The following is a 21,911-nucleotide window of genomic DNA, read 5'->3' as shown; positions in this document are numbered from 1 at the left end:
TTCAGCTTTCCATACATTCACCACTGACAGGTGAGCCTTGTCTATGACCACAAAGTACACTGGGCACCTCTGGGACTGGTATATGACAGCTGAGAAACAGGAAGCCTTTTGGACAGGGTGACCCTCACTGGGAAAAAAGGCAGTGCAGCTCTGTGTGCAGATGAAAATTTGTGGAAAGGAAGCTAAGGCTTCCCTGGGAATGTAGGCTTTGAGCTTTGGGAAACACTTGGTATGTAGGAGACAAGTCCTAGCATTGATTTTCTCTGATTATTTGAAACTTTGGATGGACCTTTCTAGAGAGTCAGCTCTGGTGTCACAGAAAATAAAGAGCATGGGGTTGTTCTTAGAATAATGAGATTCTGGTCTGGCTTTGCCACTTACTGGCTGCTCAGCATTGGGTAAGTCACGATAATCTCTTGGGTACTCAGCTTCCTCATTGGAAAAATGAGGACAAGAGTTTTATACCTTCCTCATAGGGGTGATTTTAGTGAGGATCAAGTAACTTAATGATGTCTACAAGGCACCTCAAACTCCATAACACTGACTCCCCTCTCCCCGAATCTTCCCACACTCCAGTGTTCTTTATCTTGGTGAAAACTACTCCTCCCAACACTGTCACCTAGGCCAGAAACCCTGTTACCTCCCTAACCAAAGGCTGTCTCTAAAACCTCTTCAATTTCTTTTGCATCTGTGAATCTGTCCACTTCCCCTCCAGAGTCTCCACCATCACCCTCATCAAAATCACCATCACTTCTCTCTCAGACGATAGTAACACCCTCTTAACTGGTTCTGCTCTTGCCCAGCCCCCTCCAGTCCATTCTCTGCATAGGAGCCAGACTGAACATTTTGAAATCAAAATCAGATCATGTTACTTCTCTGCTTCAGTAGCTTCCTGTTGTTCTTAGGATAAAATCTTAGGACTTCTTCCATAGTCCACAAGGCCCCATGGGATTGACCATCTTCACGCAGCTCTCCCTCATCTAGTGCTGCTTTTCATCTTGTTCCCTTGTTTCACCACACCCGCCTCCTTGCAGTTCCCTGAATCCACTGTGCTGCTTCCTGCCATAGAGCCTTCACATATGGTGTTCTCCCTGCCTTGAATACTCTTCCCAAACCCCCTCCAGCTCTAGGCACCTTCTTAATTGTTGATTTCTCCAGGAAAGATTTCTTTGATCTCCTGATACTAGGTTAATTCTTTCTACTACTCATTTTTAATTTATTTTGGTGATTATTTGATTAATGTCTGCCTCTCCAACTAGATTCTTAGCTTCCTGAAGGCAAGGGTCATGGCTACTTTTGTTCACCATGGTTTCCCGAAGCACCTGACACGGTGCCTGGCACATGGTAGGTGCTCAATCAATATTTGTTGAATGAATAAATAATGTGGATATCCTTGATAAATAATAAAGGGGTGTGCAAACACAAATCAGTGCCACAGAAATGGGTAAACTTTAAATATTTTAATGATATTAAAATTCGTGTGGGAATCCAAGGGACTCAGAATAGCCAAAACAATCTTGAAAATGAAAAACAAAGTTGGAGGAATAACACTTCCCAATTTCAGAACTTACTAGAAAGGTATAGTAAACAAAATAGTGTGGTGCTGGCATAAGGACACACATATAGATCAACGGAATAGAATTGAGAGTTCAGAAGTAAACCCATACATCTATGGTCAATTGATTTTTGACAAGAGTGCCAATACCACTCAATGGGGAAAGAATAATCTCTTCAACAAAAGATGCTGAGACAACTGAATATCCACATGCCAAAGAATGAAACTGGACCATTACCTCACACCATATACAAAAAATGGATTAAAGACCTAAATGTAAGAGCTCATCTATAAACCTCTGAGAAGGAAACAAAGCTATAAATCTGAGTGTCTTTGGATTAGACAATGGTTTCTTATATATGACACCAAAAGGATGAGCAACCAAGGAAAAAATACATAAACTGGCCATCATCAAAATTTAAAACTTTCGTGCAACAAAGGACACTATCAAGAAAATGAAAAGGTAACCCACAGAATGGGGGAAAATATTTACAAATCATGTCTGACAAGGGATTATTAATATCTAAAATACATAAAGAACTACAATTCCATAACAAAATAACAAACAATCCAATTCAAAAATGGGTAAAAGACTTGAATAAACATTCTTCCAAAAAGATACACAATGGCCACTAAGCACATGAAAAGATCCTCAACATCATTAGTCATTAAGGAAACGCAAACCAAAAACACAATCAGATATCACTTCACACCCATTAAGATGGCTACAATAAAAAAACAAGGACCTGGAGAAATTGGAACCCTCGTACGTTGCTAGTGGGAATGTAAAATGGTGCATCCTCTGTGAAAAACAGTCTGTCAGGTCTTCAAAAGGCTGAACATAGAGTTAACCATATGACCCAGCAAGTCCACTCCTAGGTTTATACACAAGAGGAATGAAAGCACATATTTATGCAAATTTTTGAACATGAACATTCATAGCAGCATTATTTATAATGGCCAAAAGACAGAAATAACCCAAATGTCCTTCAATGTGTGAGTGGATAAACAAACTGTGGTATAGCCACACAATAGAATGAAGCACTGGTACATGCTACAATATGGATGAGCCTTGAAAACATCATGCTAAATGAAAGAAGCAAGACACAAAAGGCTGCATACTGTATGATTCCATTTATATGAAATGCCCAGAATAGGCAAATCTATAGAAACAGAAAGTAAATTAGTAGCTACCAGGGGCTGGTTGGGGTGATGGAGAATTGGGAGGTGACAGGGGGGCAGGGTTTCCTTTTGGGGCAATGAAAATATTCTAAAATTGATTGTGGTGGTAGTCGTACAACTCTACGAATGTACTAAAAGCCACGAATTGTACACTTTAAATGGAGGAATTGTATGCTATGTGAAATATATCTCAGTAAAGCTGCTGTTTGAAAAAGCTGTTAACATGAATGGTGAGTTCTGAAGGTCAAGAATAAGACGGTCATACTAGGATTTGGAGGATGAGTGTTCCAGCCAGAGGGAACAGCTTGTCAAGGATCCTGAGGCATGAATGAGCTTGGTGAGGAACAGAAATGAGGCTACTGCAGCTGATGCGGGCCAGGGTGAAAGTGGTGGGAGCTGAGGTCAGAGAGGTTGGCAGGACAGATAGCCTTGCAGATCATGGTAAGGAATGTGGAATCTTTTCTGAGTATAATGAGGAGCCACAAGAGGCTTTGGAGCAGGAGAGTAACATATTTCACTGGCCCAAGCAACTCACACGGCCACACCTAACTGCAAGGGGGTGAGGAGGAGCAGTCCCGTCATGTACCTAGAAGAAGGAGAGCCAGAATTATTTGGAGATTAGCAGTAAAAACAACCACCCACACATGTGCCACACACATGTACAATCTTGAATGTAATTTCAGGGCCAATAAAGTCCCTCTTCCGAGTCAATTCCTCGGGCAGGATTAGGGCCCCATACTGGGTTGGTTCTCCAGCATCTACTTCGCCTTAGGGCAGGGATTCTTGACCTGGGGTCCACAGACTCCCAAGAGTCAGATGAAAAGAGTTCAGGAGGCCTATGAAAAAATTTACCTCTTTGTTTCCACTAACCTCTAATTGAAATGATGAGTGTAGGCAGCAAACCACAGAAGTGTCAGCAGTACCTGTGACTTTATCAGTAATAGACGTCACAGAGATTCGCATTTCATATGACAATTGTTGGAGGCATCTCAGAATTTCAGTTACACTCATTCAAAATTACAGTAATTATTAGACCCACTGTTAGATCTTGTAATTTAAAATGTGTCAGCAAAGCAGCACATATATTACCAAATCACAATTTTTAAAAAATAGTTTGATAACTGTATTTCAGTACAATTGTTTCCCTTTGTAAGTCTATTTTATCCAATGCATTTAAAAACTATATTCTGAGGGGCCAGCCGGGTGGTGTAGCAGATAAATTTGCGTGCTCTGCTTCAGCGGCCCAGGGTTCAGTGGTTTGGATCCTTGGCACAGACCTACACACCACTCATCAAGCCATGCTGTGGTGGCGTCCCACATAGAAGAACTACTAGGATATACAACTATGTACTGGGGCCTTGGGAAGAAAAAAAAAGAGGAAGATTGGTAACAGATGTTAGCTCAGGGTCAATCTTCCTGAAAAACATAAATTAAAAAAAACCAATATTCTGAAAAAGATTAAGAACTCCAACATCGTAGGGGAGTGACTTTCACATTAGGTTCCTGCCCTGTCTTCCTCTCAACTTGCTGTGTGTTGCCTCTATGGTAGGTCTGCCAAGCCTCATGTTCAAGTCCTAATCTATGACAGTACAGGAAGTTAAATGAAGGAGAAAACTTGGAAGCAAGTTCTGAAGATGACTTCTGGGTACAAGAGGAGTAGACCTGGGCATTACTGAATGATATCTCCTATAAATGGCCCAGGCTCTGTTATGCATTACTGCATGGTCGAAATATTGGCCTGACAAAGGTTACCACAGTTTGCTGCTGGCTTGCTGAAGCTGATCCTTTCACCTTTCTGGGCCTCAGTTTCCCATGTGTGCTATGAAGGGTTTGGACTGGGTGGTCTTCTTATGGCCTGTCCAGCTATGACAGCCTGAGTTTGAGCTTCTGCACTATCTGCTTCCAGGACTTCTCCAGAAAGAGGCCCAGTAGCACTAGGCCTTGGCACTGAGTTTGAGGGGCCTCCCAAGGATTCCCCTACAATATGGTAGAGGGGAAAAGGTGCTTTCCCCAACCCCCAAAATGTCATCCACGGCCTTAACTCCTTGCCTTTGCTCATACAGCTCCCTCTGTCCAGGACACCCTCCCTGTGTCTGTAAAGGACTCAATACAAAGCCAGACATCATGACAAAGCTGTCACTGGCTACTCTCTGAACTTACTTGGCACCAGGCATGATGCACCTTTTATTGCAATCTTCTGATACATATGTCTGCTCTCCCTAACTACAGTGTAAACTCCTCCAGGCAGGACCAAGGTTTCATCCTTTTCAGCATTCCTAGGGCCCAACTCAGTCCCTTTATCAGTGGGCGTCAAGAGGAAGATAATGGCTTATGTCATTACTCAGTATAGTCCATACTCAGTGGTTGAGTGGGCACTAAGGAATCAATCCTCCTGGGGTCAAATCCTGGCTCTGTGCCTTACTCACTAGGTTATTTTTTGCAAATGACAAGATCACTGTGCCTTGATTTCTTCATCTGTAAAATTGGGAAAATACTGCTTACTTCATAAAAAGTAAAGATTAGGGAGCAAATACAAGTGGAGTGCTGGATACTTACTCAAAATCATGTTTTATAATTTTTGTGTAAAAATATTTACTGTGAGCCAAGCTTGTAATCTTCATGACATGCCTATGAAGTTGGTATTATTACAATGACCCCAATTTACAGATAGGGAAACTAATGCAAAGAGATGTCAGGCTACTTGTCTAGGGTCATAAAGAAAGCAAATGGCAGAGTGAGGATTCAGCGTTGGTCTCAGGATCCATGCACTTAACCATTATGCTAACTATGCTACCTCTCAACAGCTAGCATTATCAGCTTTCTTCTGCCCGTGCAGACCAAGTATAGGTGCAAAGAGAACTAGGCCAAGTGGTAGGCTGCCTTCCTCTACAGCTCGCTTTCTGCTGCCCCCAGGTGCTTTTGATCTGCAAGGCACACATTTTTGTTTCCTCTTCCCTCCAGTTGACTTTCACAGTCTGACTCCGTTGAGTGCTCCTCTCTGGCCCTGCCCTTGTGTGTCCATCTGTGTTGCCCACTTGGTGGTCAGCAAGATGGTGAACGAGACAAAGGAAGAAGAGTCCATCTGCTCCTTGTGGACAGACTGCTTAACGTGAGAAAAAGACTTGCCCTCACGTTTTTGGATTTCCATGAATTTTGTTTCTCAAATGCAACACACACTACTGTCAAGAGGACACATAATTTAACCTGGATCTCCAAGAGTGGGTACTCTGAGCCATTAATATTCCTAGCCCAATCTCCATTGTAGAATTATAGACTGAGCGCAATAAGCCTTAGAGATGGGGGGACGTCTGTCACCATACAGAGGGAGGAATCAGGACCCAGGAAAGGGAAGGGACTCGCAAGGGATATAGCAGGTATTCAATAAACATTTGTTGCAAGAATGAAAGACCAACGGTCCATATGCTTGAGAGATGAGGGATACTGTCTGAAACCATGGGACCAAGTTGTTCTTTGTCCCAAGTGCTTCATGCAAACCCCTCACCCTGAACTCAGTGGCACCGTTTGAGGAAGCACATTTAAAAGTACAAATATCTAGACACAACCACTGAGATTCTAATTTAATTCATCTCAGAGGTAAAGCCCAGACGTTGGTATGTATATTTTTAAGTTCCCAAGGTGATTCTAATGAGCAGCCCAGGTTGAGAACCACTGCTCAGAACCAATGCTTCTTAAGCTTGATTGCACACTAAAACCTTCTGGAGGAGGTTTAAAACACACACACACACACACACACACACACCCAATGCCTGGGCTTCACCTCCAGAGATTCTGATTTAATTGGTCTGGAGTGGGGCCTAGCCATCAGTGTTTTTTTCAAAGTATGACAGATGATTCCAAAACACAGCCTAGGTTGAAAACCCAAACCAATATCCATTACTTGACAGAGAGTAATTGAAAAAAAAAATAAATCGTAGTTTATTTATCTTGTAAGCTCCATGAGGACAAAGAGTTCTGTCTGTCTTGTTCACTGCTGTATCCCTAACACCTAAAACAGTGCATGGTACATAGTAGGTACTCAATAAATATTTATTGAATGAATGAATGGTTTCTTGGTCTTCATAACCTTCCCATTTGCCATCATGGGAATGTCAGTTACAACCTCACTGAGTTTTTTTTTTTTTTTCATTTCTCAAATAGGAGTAATATCTGTATTACAAATAGGAGTAATAAAAACATTCACAGGGCTGTCATGAGGACCACTTGAGAACATATGTAAAAGTGCTCCATAAATTAGAAAGAAATGCAAAATGCTAGCTAACTTCACAGAGAAAATTTCAATTTCCTGTTTTCTCTCTCTCGCTCTGCCCAAGAAATTTTAATTCTCTTTTTAGTCCCACCAGATACAGTCCTGGTGAATGTCCCAAGTCCCACTAGAGAGCCCCCCATCTGATCCCACCGCAACCTACGCTCCTCCCTGATGGTGGCAGAAACGCATTCCCTCCCTGCTCCTCGCTTTCAGTACAACCTACTGTCCTTTCATGGTGACTGAGAACGTGCACAGCGCTTCAAATTCTGCATCCTCAACTCACTCCACCACTCTTAATCCAATTATTTACCCTTCTCCAAGCCTGTTTCCTCATCGAGAAAATGGGGATCCTAATGGTAAGTAACTATATCATGGAATTGTGAGGAAGAAATGAGTTAATGATTCACGTATTGCTAGGCACACAGTAAGCTCTTAAAAATAATAACAAAAGTCATGGCTTTTTTTTTGTCCAAAGTTTGTTTAATTTTTTTTTTAAAGATTTTATTTTTTCCTTTTTCTCCCCAAAGCCCCTCTGGTACATAGTTGTATACTCTTCGTTGTGGGTCCTTCTAGTTGTGGCATGTGGGACGCTGCCTCAGCGTGGTCTGATGAGCAGTGCCATGTCCGCGCCCAGGATTCGAACCAACGAAACACTGGGCCGCCTGCAGCGGAGTGCGCGAACTTAACCACTCGGCCACAGGGCCAGCCCTAAGTTTGTTTAATTTTTAAAAAGGGGGGTCACCTCAGTGCAAAAGTAAGGTGGAGTAATCTAGCTGTGACATTTGTCACTTTCTGAGTTGATTTGGCTGGCCAAATAGAAGTGCAAAAACATGCTACTCTCTCTCCCTGTTGGTCAGCAAATATGTACTGAGCACTTACTGCATACCAGGGCACTAGGGGAACACAGACAGAGATAGGATACAGCCCCCATCCTTGAGGAGTCTGGTGGGACACCTGAGCTCTTAAGAAAAAGATTATAGCCCAGGCACCACTGTCAATTTGGCAGCAGTGTATCCTGATTACAGGCAAAAATATCTAGAAGTCAATAAAGCCTCTCTTGAGTTTTACAAGCTTCAGAGCGTTGGTAACAGCAGAAATTACAAAACACTTAAGGGTACGCATTAACTAGTATAGCAGATTTATTAGATAATATGGAAAGGTTTAAAGAAATACAAATACATATCTCCTCCTAGGCCACTTAGTCATTCAACAAACATCTGCAGTATGCCTACTTCCAAACTAGAGGCTGGGGAAAGAAGGATGAATCAGCCACTGTCCTTGTTCTCAAGGATAATAATACGTAACACTTGGGGGGGGGGGCGATTTTTTGTTTACAAAGCCTTTTGTCATACAGGATTTATTATGATCCTCCTGACAAATAGAAAACAGAGGCTCAGCGCTGAAATTACCCCATTAGCAAATACTGGAGTTGGGCTTATACTTAGGGCAAAATAAGCAAAGTAAGCCAGGCTCATAACCAGGGCTTCTTTCTACCTCTAAAGGCCTGTCACTAGCCCACAACCACCTAATGCAACTCTGGTTTCCCTTGCGGTGGAGGAAACCCTGCAAATTCATCTAAACTTCTTAGGCTCTGACGGCTGCAGTGGTTCTATCCTGTTTCCGAATCCCCACGACTGTTAAGACAGGCTTTCACTCTGCTAGGGAGAGAACGCTAACCTCCAGCTTCCAGGTGATCTCAGGCCCAGGAATGGTCAGGCTGTTCTTCCCAGTTTCAAAGAAGAGGGTCATGTTACTTTCAAGAGGTGGTAAAGGAAAGGAAATAATGAATTCAAGAAGGGTCAATACATATTTGGCAGTCTCTGCCTCTACTATCTCCTCCCAAGCTTGGCCACCTGGGGGAACCAAGGGCTGCAAAAGCGAACAAAGCAGAGCAGGAACATAGCAAAGGGACTCAGAGAACGCTGTAAAGAGGAGGGAACGTCCAAGTGGGAGTCTTGACAAATGAGTAGGCGTTTTCAGGAAAACAACAGAGGAAAAGGCTTTGGAAGCCTTCCCCCGCTGTGTGCTCTATGATTTTCAAATAGGACCCAGCAGTCTGCAGTGAGGTTGTCTCCTTCCGTACTGTCTTCCCACCTGCTAAGACTCAAGAGCAGAAGGTAAATCTTATCAATTCAGCATTACCAATACCTGGCATAGGGCCTGGCGCAGTCTTAGTACAACTAGCTAAGTAGGAATTAGCCCTTGAAGCCAGCTCTAAATCACCAGATTAAAGATCAACTGCTTTCCTTTATTAAGAACATGAAAATTAAAGGGGAAAAATATCTCAGCTATGCCCAAACTCACCATTTAAAAGCACATTTACGTTTTTACACAGATACTGAAGTGTCATGTCCATATTTTCTCTTCTAGAACCCAGAAGGAACAAGCCATCACAATGAACAATTAGCCCTAGTTGTTCATCGTAGAAAGTAGATATTTAGCCTGGAGCAGCACAGCCCTCTCCAACAGCAGACAGCAGCCTGTGCATCTGGAGGGTAGACATTTTGTCACCATAAAAAGAAGCTCTGCCAGGAGGGATGCAGCACGGGTGGAGCTGGCAGCAGATGGGGTGAGTTAAAGAGGGTGCGGGTTAGGAGGGAGAGTTCTATAAATTCCTCAAGGACAAGGTCTAGCTCTCACATATATCTATATGCCCGGTGCCCGGCCTGGCACCAGGCACTATGGGACTGCCTGTACTGTTGTGCAAGTTGTATTCCTACAAGGGCACCCTGCCAAGGAGTCTCAAGTTGGGGACAAAATTCAGCCAAGCCCAATGCCCTGTCTGACTTCGCACAGAGGAAGGAGCACCTTTATCTAATTATTATGCCCAGAAAGGGTGACTTTTTAAAAGTGGTCCACCCAGAGGATGCTCTATTTTTTAACAGTTATGACCAGAACAAGTGACTTCTTCTAATTGTTATACTCAGAGAATGTGTCTTTATCTAAAGGTTCCACCCAAAAGGGTCGGTTTTCCTCATTGGTCCATCCAGAGACACCCTTTTTGCCATCCCCCTACCTGGAGGGGACACCTACTTGCCATATATGCTGTCAGCTCCCACTGCCATCTAACAGAGAGTTCAATACACGTTTACTGGAATGGAGAAAGTCCCCTCCCTCACCACCCCCTCCTCATGTGCAGCAGATAGTTTTGAAACCACAGGCAAAATGTAAAACCTCTGTGCAAGTCAATAACACTTGTTTCCTAAATCTACCATTTCCATTAACTAGGAATTATGGGGAAAAAAAGCTTTCACTGTGCTATTTCACAATGGGGAGTAGACTTATGTAACTCGTTATTCCAAGAGGTAATACAGGCTGGAAATTGGAATACAGTGAGACTTAGCTACCCAGAATCCTCAAGACATGAGTCTCTCTTAATAGTAGTTTCCCGGGAGCCGGACTCTGCCCGACTTTTTAGTACTGAATCTTTTCTTTAACTTTCACCATTTTGAGTGGAACTCTTCCTGAAAGCACACTTCTCAGTCTTCTTAAACTGATTCCTCTGAAGATGCTGCTGCCTCTTCTTGATGCCTTGTTCGTTATCCTCAGCATCAGTTATTGTTCCGGAGACAAACCATAGGGGTGGCGTCTTTAGCGTCTCTCCCCTCTGATCACAGCAGGGATGGGGGACACTAAAAGTGCGCCCATAGTTCTCCCCTCTCCCTTGTCCCTTTTGTCCCAGCATTTTTCAGGGGCTGCTGATAGGGCCACCTAAGTGGATGTCTCAAGACCCCAAAATAGCCATAGGAGAGGTTCTGCACTGGAAGTCAGGGCAGCCACCGACCCTGGAGATGCCTTTGAAACAGTCCTCTTCCTTTCTCTGAGCAGCTGTTGGCCTAGTTCTACATTCCAAATTTCTATTTCTATTGGGGTCATGAAGGTGAAAAAGAACTAAAAGATAAATACTTTTTCTTCTAAATTGCATTTGTTGAAGTCAATATAGGTTTAAAAATACTAAACACATCTACACAGTTGTTCTCACTATTATACACTATTATTAAGGCAATAATCTATCTGCATGAGATGCTGTGCCACGTCAGAGAAGGTGGGAAAGCAGGAGTCCAGTCTAGATGCTGATTCATAGGCAACCATTTCAACTTCTAGTTGTGGTTTCCGGCACAGCCTAATTTGGAACACCAAATATTACAAAGTGGAAGTTTCTCTCCTCTTCCCTGCTCTCCAACAACCCTGTGCATAGTGGAATCTTTATATCCTCAAAGAGAAGAAAGTTGAGGTTGACCTGAGGTAGGGACCCAACCCAGAAACATCATGTGTGATATCAAGTGGCTACAACATAAGCAAACGGAAATATTGTTCTCGTTTAAAATGTTAGTGGTTTTTGATGACATGCTGTAACCAAAACATAGAAAACAAAAGATGCTTTACTTTACCTTAACATATATTTATCCTTTTTGTTAATAAAATTAAATGGCTTCATTTTTCTAATTTCCTTCGTTCTCTTATAAAGTTAAAAAGTATATTATCTAACTTGGTATTATTACTATTTACAATTAGTTCATCCATGAGCCCATTTTTTTGTCAGTTACTTTAATCTAAGCCTACATTGTAGTTCACGCTCATTATCCACAAATATATTATACTTTTTCAAGGATTATGTGGTCAAATCAATGTGGGAGACTCGGGACTGGCCTCTTCCAGCTTTAACTGTCTATACCTCCGTAACAGCGGTTCTCAACCCTGGCTACACACTAGAGTCACCTGGGGATCTTTTAAAAAGCCTGGTTCCCGGGCCTCAGCCCCTAGAAATTCTGGTTTTATTGGTATGGGGTGGGGACACAGCACTAGTAATTTTTTAAAGCTCTCTGAGTAATTCGGATTTGCAGCCAGGGTCGATATTTTTGGCTGTAATTAAAAAAAGAAAAATGCAATCAGACAAGCAGTGTGAAGGATTCTACCCAGGGAGATGACTGAATCGCCTGGTAGTTTGGGCATGTTGTAGACACTACCAAAGTGTGTCTGTGACCTTGAGGCTGCCTGGTTGTAAAACCAGGGCTTACCTGCTCCATATCCATGCTGGTAAGAGTTAGGCCTGTCAGACCCTTAGGCAAACTGCCAAATACGTCCCTGAAACAACCTGAGGCCCCATAAGTTTTGTGAGAAGGTGTTTCTTCACCATAAACCAAGCTGGTTCTGTAAAACTGGTGAGCCAAGCCAGGAGCCATGCAGACAGCCCGAGGGAAGAGGGGAACAGAGAGCCAGCAGGACACTTGGATGAGAGCTCTGCCCAAAGGCAGGGGAGACTGCCTAGCTGTGCGGCCTGCATCCGTCCTCTGCTGCTTCACTAAAGCCCCGCCTTGGCATCCCAGCCTGGCAGGTCCTGTGGTCAGCCAGCACCACATATTCTCTGTGACAATAAACATCTCATAGCTGCCAGGACTCTTGGTGGTGCCTCGGCTTTAGTTCCAAAGAATGTTTTCCCCCTTGGTTGGCGAGGCAGTGAACAGATGTCAGTGGGGGAGAATGAAGGGAGGAGTCAAAGGAAAGGAAAATCCTTGGGTTGGGAGAGATGAGCTGACAGCCTCAAAAGCTAGATGCTGCTCCTCCGTGGGCACACAGGCATTCTTTACATATTCTGGAAAAGGGAAGAATGGCTGCAATTGGGAGCTGTCTAGGAAACATTCTTATTAGAACTTCATCTTGACAGTACCCCCATCCAGGGATTTCAAAAGGCTTCGTGGAATTTCATCTTCCTAGTTAGTATTTAGTGATCGTGTGTGTGATTGCGGTGTATGCACCAGGCACTTTACACACATTAATTTGATCTTCACAACAAACTTCTGAACTGGGGAGCGTTAACTCCCTTGTACAGATGCGGGACTGTGGCTCAGATGCACCAGAGTCAGCTAATAAGTGGGCAAGCAAGACTTAAACCCCCAGCCGCTGCTTCCAAATTTCAAGCTTCTCTTCCTTAACTTGTCATTCATTGGGTGTTTCCTATTTAATAAAAGTAACACGTGTTCATTTAGGAAATTTTTAAAAATACAAAAAAGCATAAGAAAAAAGCAACACCCACTCCCACAATTCCATAAAGATAACCACTTTTATCTTTGTTATCATTTGTTATCATTGCGATCACCCTGAGATAACCATTGTTAACACTTTGGCACATACCCCTCCAGTTTCTTTTTTTATATATGTGTGCCTTGTTTTGGATAATACATGCAATTTTAGACCCTGGTTTCTCACTTAGCATTATTGTGTGCACTTCCACGTATCCTCACATATTTGTTTCAAGCATGATTTGTCTTAGCTGTATAGTATTCTATCATATAGACTTGTCAAAATGTATATAACCATGCCCCTATTATTGAATGTTTAAGTTATTTTCATTTTTCAGTTAACATAAAGAACCAAAAGATGCAGTGAGTCTCCTCGAACATTTTCCCCACAATATCTGATTATTTCTTTAGCATAAGGTCCTGGAAGTGAAATTCCTGGGTCAAGGGGGATGAGAGTATATAACAAAACTGCCGGAATTGCTGACACCTGGGATACACGCACGAGCAGAGTGAGCCCACGTCCTGTTGATGAAGGAGACCTCACACCCCTCAGGGCCTGCTAGTTGGGGAGGATAATATGAGTTTGGCTATTTTGCAGATACTGGGAATCAGACTATAAATTTCCAGGCAGTTAATTACACTGTTCTCAGAAGCAAATGATTTCAGTTAAAATAAAAACAGCTGAATCATTTTTTAAACTCATCTCCTCTCTGAGTCCATTTTCCAAGGAAAAAAAATATTTTTCTGATTTGCCTCTAGATGAATTACAAACCATTCTTTAGAATCCATGCTATTTAGAAAGAAAAAATAAAATAAAAGATACAATCAAACCTCAAATGTCCCCACTCACAAAAAAGCAGGGGCATGAATAATATATTTAGCTTTGGAGTGCAACTGGATACACGCAGCCCAGGACATCCCGACAGGTAGACTCTTGTTTTCTCTCCCTCTTTCTTCCTCACTGTGGCTTGGAGCCCCTCCTGACCTGGACTTCTTAGGGCGGCCCAGGACCTGGCTTTGCAAAGGAGGGATGGGCCAAGGTCACCCTGGCCTCATCTGTCCAAGGACAATGAAAACTTGAATGTGGATCAAAAAAATCTGCAGTTACTATTACAACTTCATTTGAACCTTCCCAAGACTCTCCAGTGTCCAGCTCCTTGGCCAGCAAATAGGATGTAAGGGCCTCCCCACCCCACCTCCACACTGAGGGCTCATTCTGAGTCAGGAGGTGCCTTGCACCCTCTCCTCCCGAATCATTTGAGTTAGCTCCTCCCCCACACTAGCTCTCTCGCATATCCAGGGCCTTGCACAGGCTACTTCCTGAGCCAGGAATTCCCTCCCCCTCCTTCTTCAACTGGTCAGCTTCAGGTCACCCCTCAGAACTTAGACATCACATCCTCCTGGAAGCTTTTCCAAGCCCCTAGGCTGAGTCAGGTGCACCTCATCTGCCTTCCCTTGACTCCCATGCTTGTCTCCACAACAGTACAATGATCCGATGCTCTCTGCACTGGACTGTTGGCTGCATTCTAGCTTGGCTCTATACTCCCAGAAACTAGCACAGAGTCAGGTGCTCGATAAATGCATGATGGCTAGAAAGAAAGGAGGACTAGAACTTAATAAGTGTTTATTAAATGCCTATTAGGTGCCAAGCACTATTTCAGAGGCTGGAGATACAGCAGTAAAAACAGATAAAGATCTCTGCCCTCAAGGAGTTTACTTTCTATTGAGGAGCTTACCTTTTAGAAAGAGAGAGAGGGAGGGAGGAAAGGAGAGGAAGAGGGAGGAACAGAGAGCTGCCCAATTGCTCAAACCTCCCAAGTTAAAGGACTGATGCCTAGTGGTCTTGTGCACAATCAGACCCACTGCCTCACACACAAAGCACCTTGCTGCAAGCCTACCTGTGCAAACACTGAGGCAACACACCTCCTGTTTGTGGCATTATTAACATAGCCTTGTCCTTTAAGGTATTGCCATCCTGTGCACTCCAACTTGAGAACTTCAGTGAGGGCTTATCTGAGTGAAATTATGGAATTCTGCAGAGGAGGGAAGAGTTGATAACTTAAACCAGGAAGGTTATTAGGCCAGTGGTTCCCAACTGAAGGTAGAAGACTCTAGAAAGCCATAAAGTTATCACAAGAAGTCTATGAGTCTGCAGATCCACTAAGCATTGTATATCTACTGAACAAGCACTACTCTGCCTATGTATAAAGATAAGGTCATGAATTTTAAATCTACAAATTCATGTAAAAGCATTGCCGAATTCTTAGTAGCATTCTGTCATTGCCTGGTTTATATTTTTGTTTTTACCATACGGGATTCTAAAAGTCCAAATTCCATCCTTGGACTCCAAACCAGACAGAATAGAAAATCCTCTGGGATCCTGGTTCTGGTTATCAGCTCTCCCCTACCTAAAGAAAGAGAAGACCTGATGACCAGGCACCACGTGCCAATGTGGTGGGAAACAAAATGGCACCCACCCCTCCAGACTGGGAGCTCTTTGAAGGGAGAAATTGGGTCTTATTTACCTTTAGGTCTCTAGCACCCAGCATTAGGTTGGGGGGGGGGGAGGAGATGGCATCTAGGCAAAGTTGTGCCTTCTCTTTAAGGCTAGAAAGTAATGATTTGAGGAAAAGGTGATTTGAGGAGCTCAGAAAGGGTATATAGAGCAGCAAAGCTAGTAAGCCTGTTAAGCTACTTAAGCTTTGAAAAATAATAAATCCATACTTTGGAAACGTGTATGCTAAATAAATTTTTGGTAATAATTTTACTTTCTCATTCCCCTTGGTTTCTAATAAAAGTGTCTTTGGAAATGCCAGTCAGGCTCCGCCATAATATCAGAAAATAGTCAGGATGTGGGTGTGTGACAAGGAGTGTCCACAATTGGATTAAAAGCTATAAGGGAGAATAACAGGAATAAAGATGACAGAAGGATTATGAGTGAAAGACCCCAATGGAAAGGTGACCTTTAGAGGACGGTGTCAGGGTCACTGGCCCAGCCACCCTTCCCACCTGAAGATTCTTTTTCCAAAGCTATTTCCCACTCAAAGCTTAAAGGAGACTATGTTTTGTATTAACAAGGGAGCCTGGTGCCTCAAATCTATTCTCTCCATGATGCAAGGCTGACCTCCTTCTTCCTCTCGACTTCTAGCTCACCCCCCAAGTTGCAACTGCAGAAACCACAGGAGGCCTGTTCTTTAGAGCATCCCTCGGTTCCCAAAGGTACCAAGAGTCATTCCTCATCCTGGACAAATCCCAGCTAGAAAAAATGCCATGGCAGTGACTCTCAGTGAACAACCGACTTTGAACTTAGTGCCACTGCACAGCACAGAGCACTGGCTTGGATGTCGGAAGGCCTGGCTTCTAGATCAAGGCTTCCTGCCACTGACCTGCTGTGTGACCTAGCCAGTGCCACACTCCCCAATAGGCAGATTAAGTATACGCTTAGGCTACCAACAACAGAAGTGCAAAAGAGAGAGAGAATGAAAACAATCTAAGAAGAAGTCATTTTAATTTCAACATACATGTGGAGCTCTGAGTAATTTTCAAAAATAATATTTTATTTGAAGGTTTAGTATCGCTTTCATTTCGAATTATGTATGGAGAGGCGCTATACTCTTTTTAGCACTTAGGACTACTGAAGGTCTTGACCCAGCTGGGTGCCTTTGGACAGGTCCCTTCCGTTTTCTGGGCCTCAGGAGTCAAGTGTTGATGCCCATAATGGATAATGACTGAATTTTTGGTGCCACATAGTATAAACCGACTCTACCCAGGCCAGAGAAGCACAGAGACACATGATGCAAATTCACCACTCTCCTCCTGACACCTAATCCACTTTGTAAAGGTCAAAGTTGAGCCCAAGAGCCATAACTTGAATCTTCGCCTATTACTCTACTATTCTGTCATCCTGACGCTTTTTATCACTTTAGCTGTCCTTGTGTCTAAAAAAGGAGAAGAGTAAACTTCGTGTTTCTAGAGTGGAGGAAATTCTAGTGGACATTTTGGTGTCCAAATTTCCAGGGAAGATGTTTTCAACACATGGAAATACCATGAAGCAGATCAGGAATTTCATGGTATTTAAAAGAAAATGGGCGGGGCCGGCCCGGTGGTGCAGTGGTTAAGTGCTCACCCTTCCCGCTTCACGGCCAGGGGTTTGCCGGTTCGGATCCCAGGTGTGGACATGGCACCGCTTGGCAAGCCATGCTGTGGCAGGCATCCCACATAGAAAGTAGAGGAAGATGGGCACAGATGTTAGCTCAGGGCCAGTCTTCCTCAGCAAAAAGAGGAGGATTGGCAGATGTTAGCTCAGGCCAGTCTTCCTCAAAAAAAAAAAAAAGAAAGAAAATGGGCTTGTTCCCCCTCTCCATTCTGTCAAGCCACTGTCTCAAGGGTCTCTGGGGATGACAGGTAGGAGAGAGATAAATTGAGGCTGGCAGAGTGCCTGTTCCAAGTCCACAAAGTTCCCCTGGCTCCAGTCGACTCAAGCAGGCCATATCGCTCCTCAGTAGCAATGAGGACCACATTTAGGGTCTGCAACACCTCGTCTAATGGTAAACTGGCTACAGTCTAGAAGTGCAGTTTTCATTTTTTCATCTCCGTATAGATTTACAACAGTCTCTCCTCACACTGGAATTATGATTTAAACATAAATAAACCAGCTGTCCTTTCTGATTTGAAGTTAGCGTTGCCACAAAGTGGGAAAATCAAGAGGCAGGAATTTTACATAAAGATGAAGAGGGAGTTTCCACCATTGACCCAACTGGCTGTATTCAAACCAAAATAATTGCAAGAAGGAATAGAGCATCTTTCCCACAGCAAGTTCCCAGGCTAGTGTAACATGAGAGCTCCCCAGTGTTATTAAACATACCTAGAGTTGTCCAGTGCTTCAGTGACTTCCTGGCTTGCACAGGAGAGATTATACCCCTAGGCCAATGGCCTGATTGCTTTTGTTATTATTTTCTAAGCACCTACAAACATTAAATAGATCTCCAAGGGAGGAATTGGAAAGTCTGGGTTGATCAGCATATGGCGGCAGGCATGGAGCTATTTCCACTGGCTTTGACCATGCCATTTTTGAGATGAAGAGCACAGACTACAAGACACGAATACAATAAAACGGGTCACATTCAAAGCCGGGATGTTATAGGCAGGGCCATGCCAATGATGTGACAATAGCTACAGATCCACAACCAGAGGAGCCTGGTGCAGTCTTGTAGCACAGCCTCTCCTTCCAATTCTCATCCCCCCACCCCATACCAGTTACAAGAGCTTCTGGGGCAGTCTCAAAGGGATTCAAGTTACCAAAGGACAGCCTTCAGTGGAGGAGAGGGTGTTGCCAGGCAACTAGCCCAGCCCAGTCCCATTCTTGTAACCTGGAAGATGGTGGGGGTGGGCATGACCCCTGATTTATAGAGGAGCACCTTCAACTCCTTTAGCATCAACTTTCTCCTCCTCTCTCCCTCTTCTTCTCCTCTCCCTATCCTCCACCTGCTGCCTCCCAGGGCTCCAGCCTGGCCTGCAGTCTGGTCACCGCAAGCCTGAAGGCTATAGGCCAGTCTGACTTGCTGTTACTCAGTCTGTTACTCAGTTCATAGATGGCAGCCAAGCTGTCCCTACAGAGAGGCTACAAGCTGCTGGCCTGTCAGGTGTCATTCACTCCGGCCATGTCGTTTCCAAACCTTCCTCCCTCCTTCCCGGGTCTTTCCTGTGCCCATGGTCAAAGAAATCGCTAGAAGAAGAATTTGGGGGAAATCCAACCAGATGGAGGGTATATAGGGTAAAATGCAGACTGGGAGGGCTGACCACCAGCAAAATGGTCAGTAAAAGAGTAGGAGTGCTAGGAGGAAAAGGCACAGGGAAGAAAAGAAAGGGAAAGACCTGACAATGATTTTTTTTAATGCTATTTGTTGGGGGTCAAAATATAATATACAGCCTGCTGAACACCTTGTTGAAGCTTATGCCTGAGCGACAAGGGGGTGGCCAGATGGCGCACTGATTATGCTCCCCAACTCTCTTTGCACTTGGCACTTCTGCTCAGACCATTGCTGAGAAGGCCTAATTTAAGTGCTACGCAATCAAAGCACCTGAAGAGAAAAGCGTGCAGTGGGAATCTCAAGGGGAGTCTAGGGCAGGGCATTAGACCAGAAAACGGAAAACCGACCTTCCTGCCAAATTAAGGTAGCCATGTTCCATTTATGCAGCAAGCCCCTCAGTGCCTCTGAGCCCAGAGACATGTAACATTCTCAAAGGCAAGTGGCCACACCAAAGGTAAGAGATGGCCACTCTCCCAGCTCTTGCAAACTTCAAAGAAGTCAAACCGATGCAATTTATCCTCAGAATTGCTCCCTTCGTTTAAAAGCTACCCATTGCATAAAGCCATCTTTTTCTAATGCAGCAGATCACTGGAAAAGGTTAGGTCCCAAGGCAACTTGGTGATGCCATGCCTTCCTTCACATGGAAAGGGCGCTCCAATTCAGTGCACAGAAAAACACAAGTCAGAAAAGCAGAGCCTCCTCCCTGTCCTTAACTTACCCTGCTGACCCCAGTAGGTGGCTTTCTGCAAACTGTGTGGTGATTTTGAAAACTACTCCCCAAGCTGACTGATCAAATTTCTCCTAAGCTAATCCTGGTAGTCAGTGGGACCCCAGCGGAAAAAAAAAAAAAAATCAACAAAGACCTTCTTACCCTCTTTGTTAACTGAAAACTAACCAGACCTAAGGCCCCAGCTTTCCTGGTCCCCTGCCAAGCAGAGGTTCCTGGTCCCATGTCTACATTCATCTGGCAGTCATCTGTGTCTTCCACCTTCCGTTTCCCACAGGACTCAGTTCATTTTTCTCTACCAGTGACCTCCACCATCTACCTCACAGGTCAGAGACCTTTTTGAAGAGGGGTGCCAGGGCCTCTGACTCCTGTCCTACTGGAAGGGGTGGTGGCGAGCTGGGGTCTGCGATGGAGAGGGGCTGACCCAGGCAATTCTTTCCCTAAGGCAGCTGGAGACTTGCACTCAAAAGGGAGCCAGTAGCCATCTTCTGCCTCCATCTGACACTTTCTGGCCACTTGCTCCTTCTCTCCCCTAACTTTCTGGTGGTGCCAATTGGCCCTGGTACCTGGCATGCCCCAGCTGTGGTCAGCATTTCCAGCACATTCAGTCCCCTTGCTTTCAGCAGAAGTCCCACACTCTAAGGGATCATCGCATTTCCACGGAGAGAGGATTCTCCATTCAAAGTATTGGGATCCAAAGTAAAGGACAAGGGCTCGCACTGCCCTCCTACCCTCTCACGGGTCCCGCGTGCTCAGCCAGGGCACCACTGGGTTTCTCGGTCATGGCTGATTCCTAAAGGAATCACGAAACTAATGACAGCTGCTTTAACTGGTTCCCTCGAGCAAATCTGTGCAGCTGGACCCCAGGGGTAGGGGGTCAGTGAAGCCAGGGCAGTCTCTCTTTCCCCGCACGCCCCTCTCGCCACTCCTGGTGCAGCGGCCCGAACTTGTCGGGAGAAGCAGGAGGGAGGGCGCTCAAACACTCAGTGAGAGCCGCGATCACATTCCAGCGCGAAGTTGCACAGGTTTAAAGCCAGTAGGCACCGCCGCCAGGCTCCTGCGACCGCGTAGGTAGCCGGCGGCTCGAGCGCGCTTTCGGAAGTGGCCGAGCTCCTAGAGTGGAGCAAAGACGCCAGAGGCGGGGCCATTTGGTTCCCGACGCCGCGAAGATGGGGACGCCTCGGGCCTGGGGGCGGCGCCGAAGCCGTCCCAGACCCAGTGGCTCACAGGGACCCTGTGGGGCCCCCCTTTCCCTCCCCTAGGTCCCCAGGAGGTGGCCGCCAACTCTGCAGCCGGGAGCCCCGAGGGCACAAGGCCACTCAGGACGGTGCGGCGGGATCCGGGAGCAGGAAGTTCCAGCGGGAGAGCGGCGGGTGGGGAGTCAGGGAAACGGGATCCCCTCACTCCCCGAGGGGAAGGGAGGGAAGGGAAGAGGAGGGGCGGGGAGGACGGCAGAGGAGGTGGGCGCAGAGCCGGACGCCTACCGGCGCCCCCAGAGGCGGGGTAGACGCGGGGCCGCGAGCCGCCCGGGCGCGATTTACCTAGCTCTTCCTCGTCGTCCTCCAGGCCGAGCAGGCGGCAGGGAAGGCGGCGGCGGAGGCGCACGGTGCGCCGGAACAGGCTGTCGGTGCGGCGCCCCAGGGCCAGCAGGTGCCCCTCGAGGTCCTCGAGCAGAGCCAGCGAGTGGCCACAGAGGTCGGCGAGCTGCCGGAGCAGGCTGAGCGCGGCCAGGTGGCTCACGTCGCGGAGCTCGGTCAGCGGCTGCGGCGGGTTGCGTGGGCACAGGCGCTGGGGCACTACTGTGCGCCTGTAGAACGGCATCCCGGGCGCGGGCGCGGTGGACCAGCCGGGCAGCGCGGCCGGCTCGCCCAGAGCGGCGCCCCCGGCCCGAGCGCCCCTGAGCGGCGGCCCCAGCTCCGGGAGTAGCAGGCCCCTAGGCGCGGGCCGGCGAGCGGGCGGGCGCCGAAGACGCCGGGCGGGTGGGCGGGCTGACCGGTTCCCAGCCTGGAGCGCCGGCTCCCCCCCGGGGCTGCACACTCGAGCCACCAGTCCCTCTGACTCTGGTTCGCTGGGCTCCTCCTCCTCCTCCTCCCCGCCTTTCTCCACCTCCTCCTCCCTCCCTCTGCTGCTTCGGGATCCCCCCACCCACCTTTTTTTTTCTTTTGCGGTCAGAGATTCGCAGATTAACGCTTGATCCGGGAGAGGAGGGAAAGGGAAGTGGGAGTGAAAAGAGCGAGCTGGAGCGTGAAAGAAGGAATGTCTGCGTGAGTGGGGTGTGTGTGTGATATTCGGTGCCGTATGTGTGCCCGCGTCCTCCTGCGGAGCTCGAGTCCCAGTACCGATACAGTTT

The 21,911-nt window shown here is 45.9% G+C and overlaps 1 protein-coding gene across 1 annotated transcript in view; it reads right to left on the bottom strand.

The window, feature by feature from the left end:
- Nucleotides 1–21,624, bottom strand: part of NHSL2 (NHS like 2) — a 228,034-nt gene extending 206,410 nt beyond the window's left edge. Inside the window, exon 1 of the mRNA XM_070257864.1 lies at nucleotides 21,103–21,624. Coding sequence (XP_070113965.1) covers nucleotides 21,103–21,382 — 280 coding nt within the window. The 5' untranslated portion in view covers nucleotides 21,383–21,624. The remainder of the gene's footprint in view (nucleotides 1–21,102) is intronic.
- Nucleotides 21,625–21,911: the final 287 nt, after the last annotated feature.

Source organism: Equus caballus, chromosome X (assembly GCF_041296265.1).
Source record: "Equus caballus isolate H_3958 breed thoroughbred chromosome X, TB-T2T, whole genome shotgun sequence".
NCBI classification, from domain to species: domain Eukaryota; kingdom Metazoa; phylum Chordata; class Mammalia; order Perissodactyla; family Equidae; genus Equus; species Equus caballus.
This window is presented reverse-complemented; position numbering and strand designations above follow the sequence as displayed.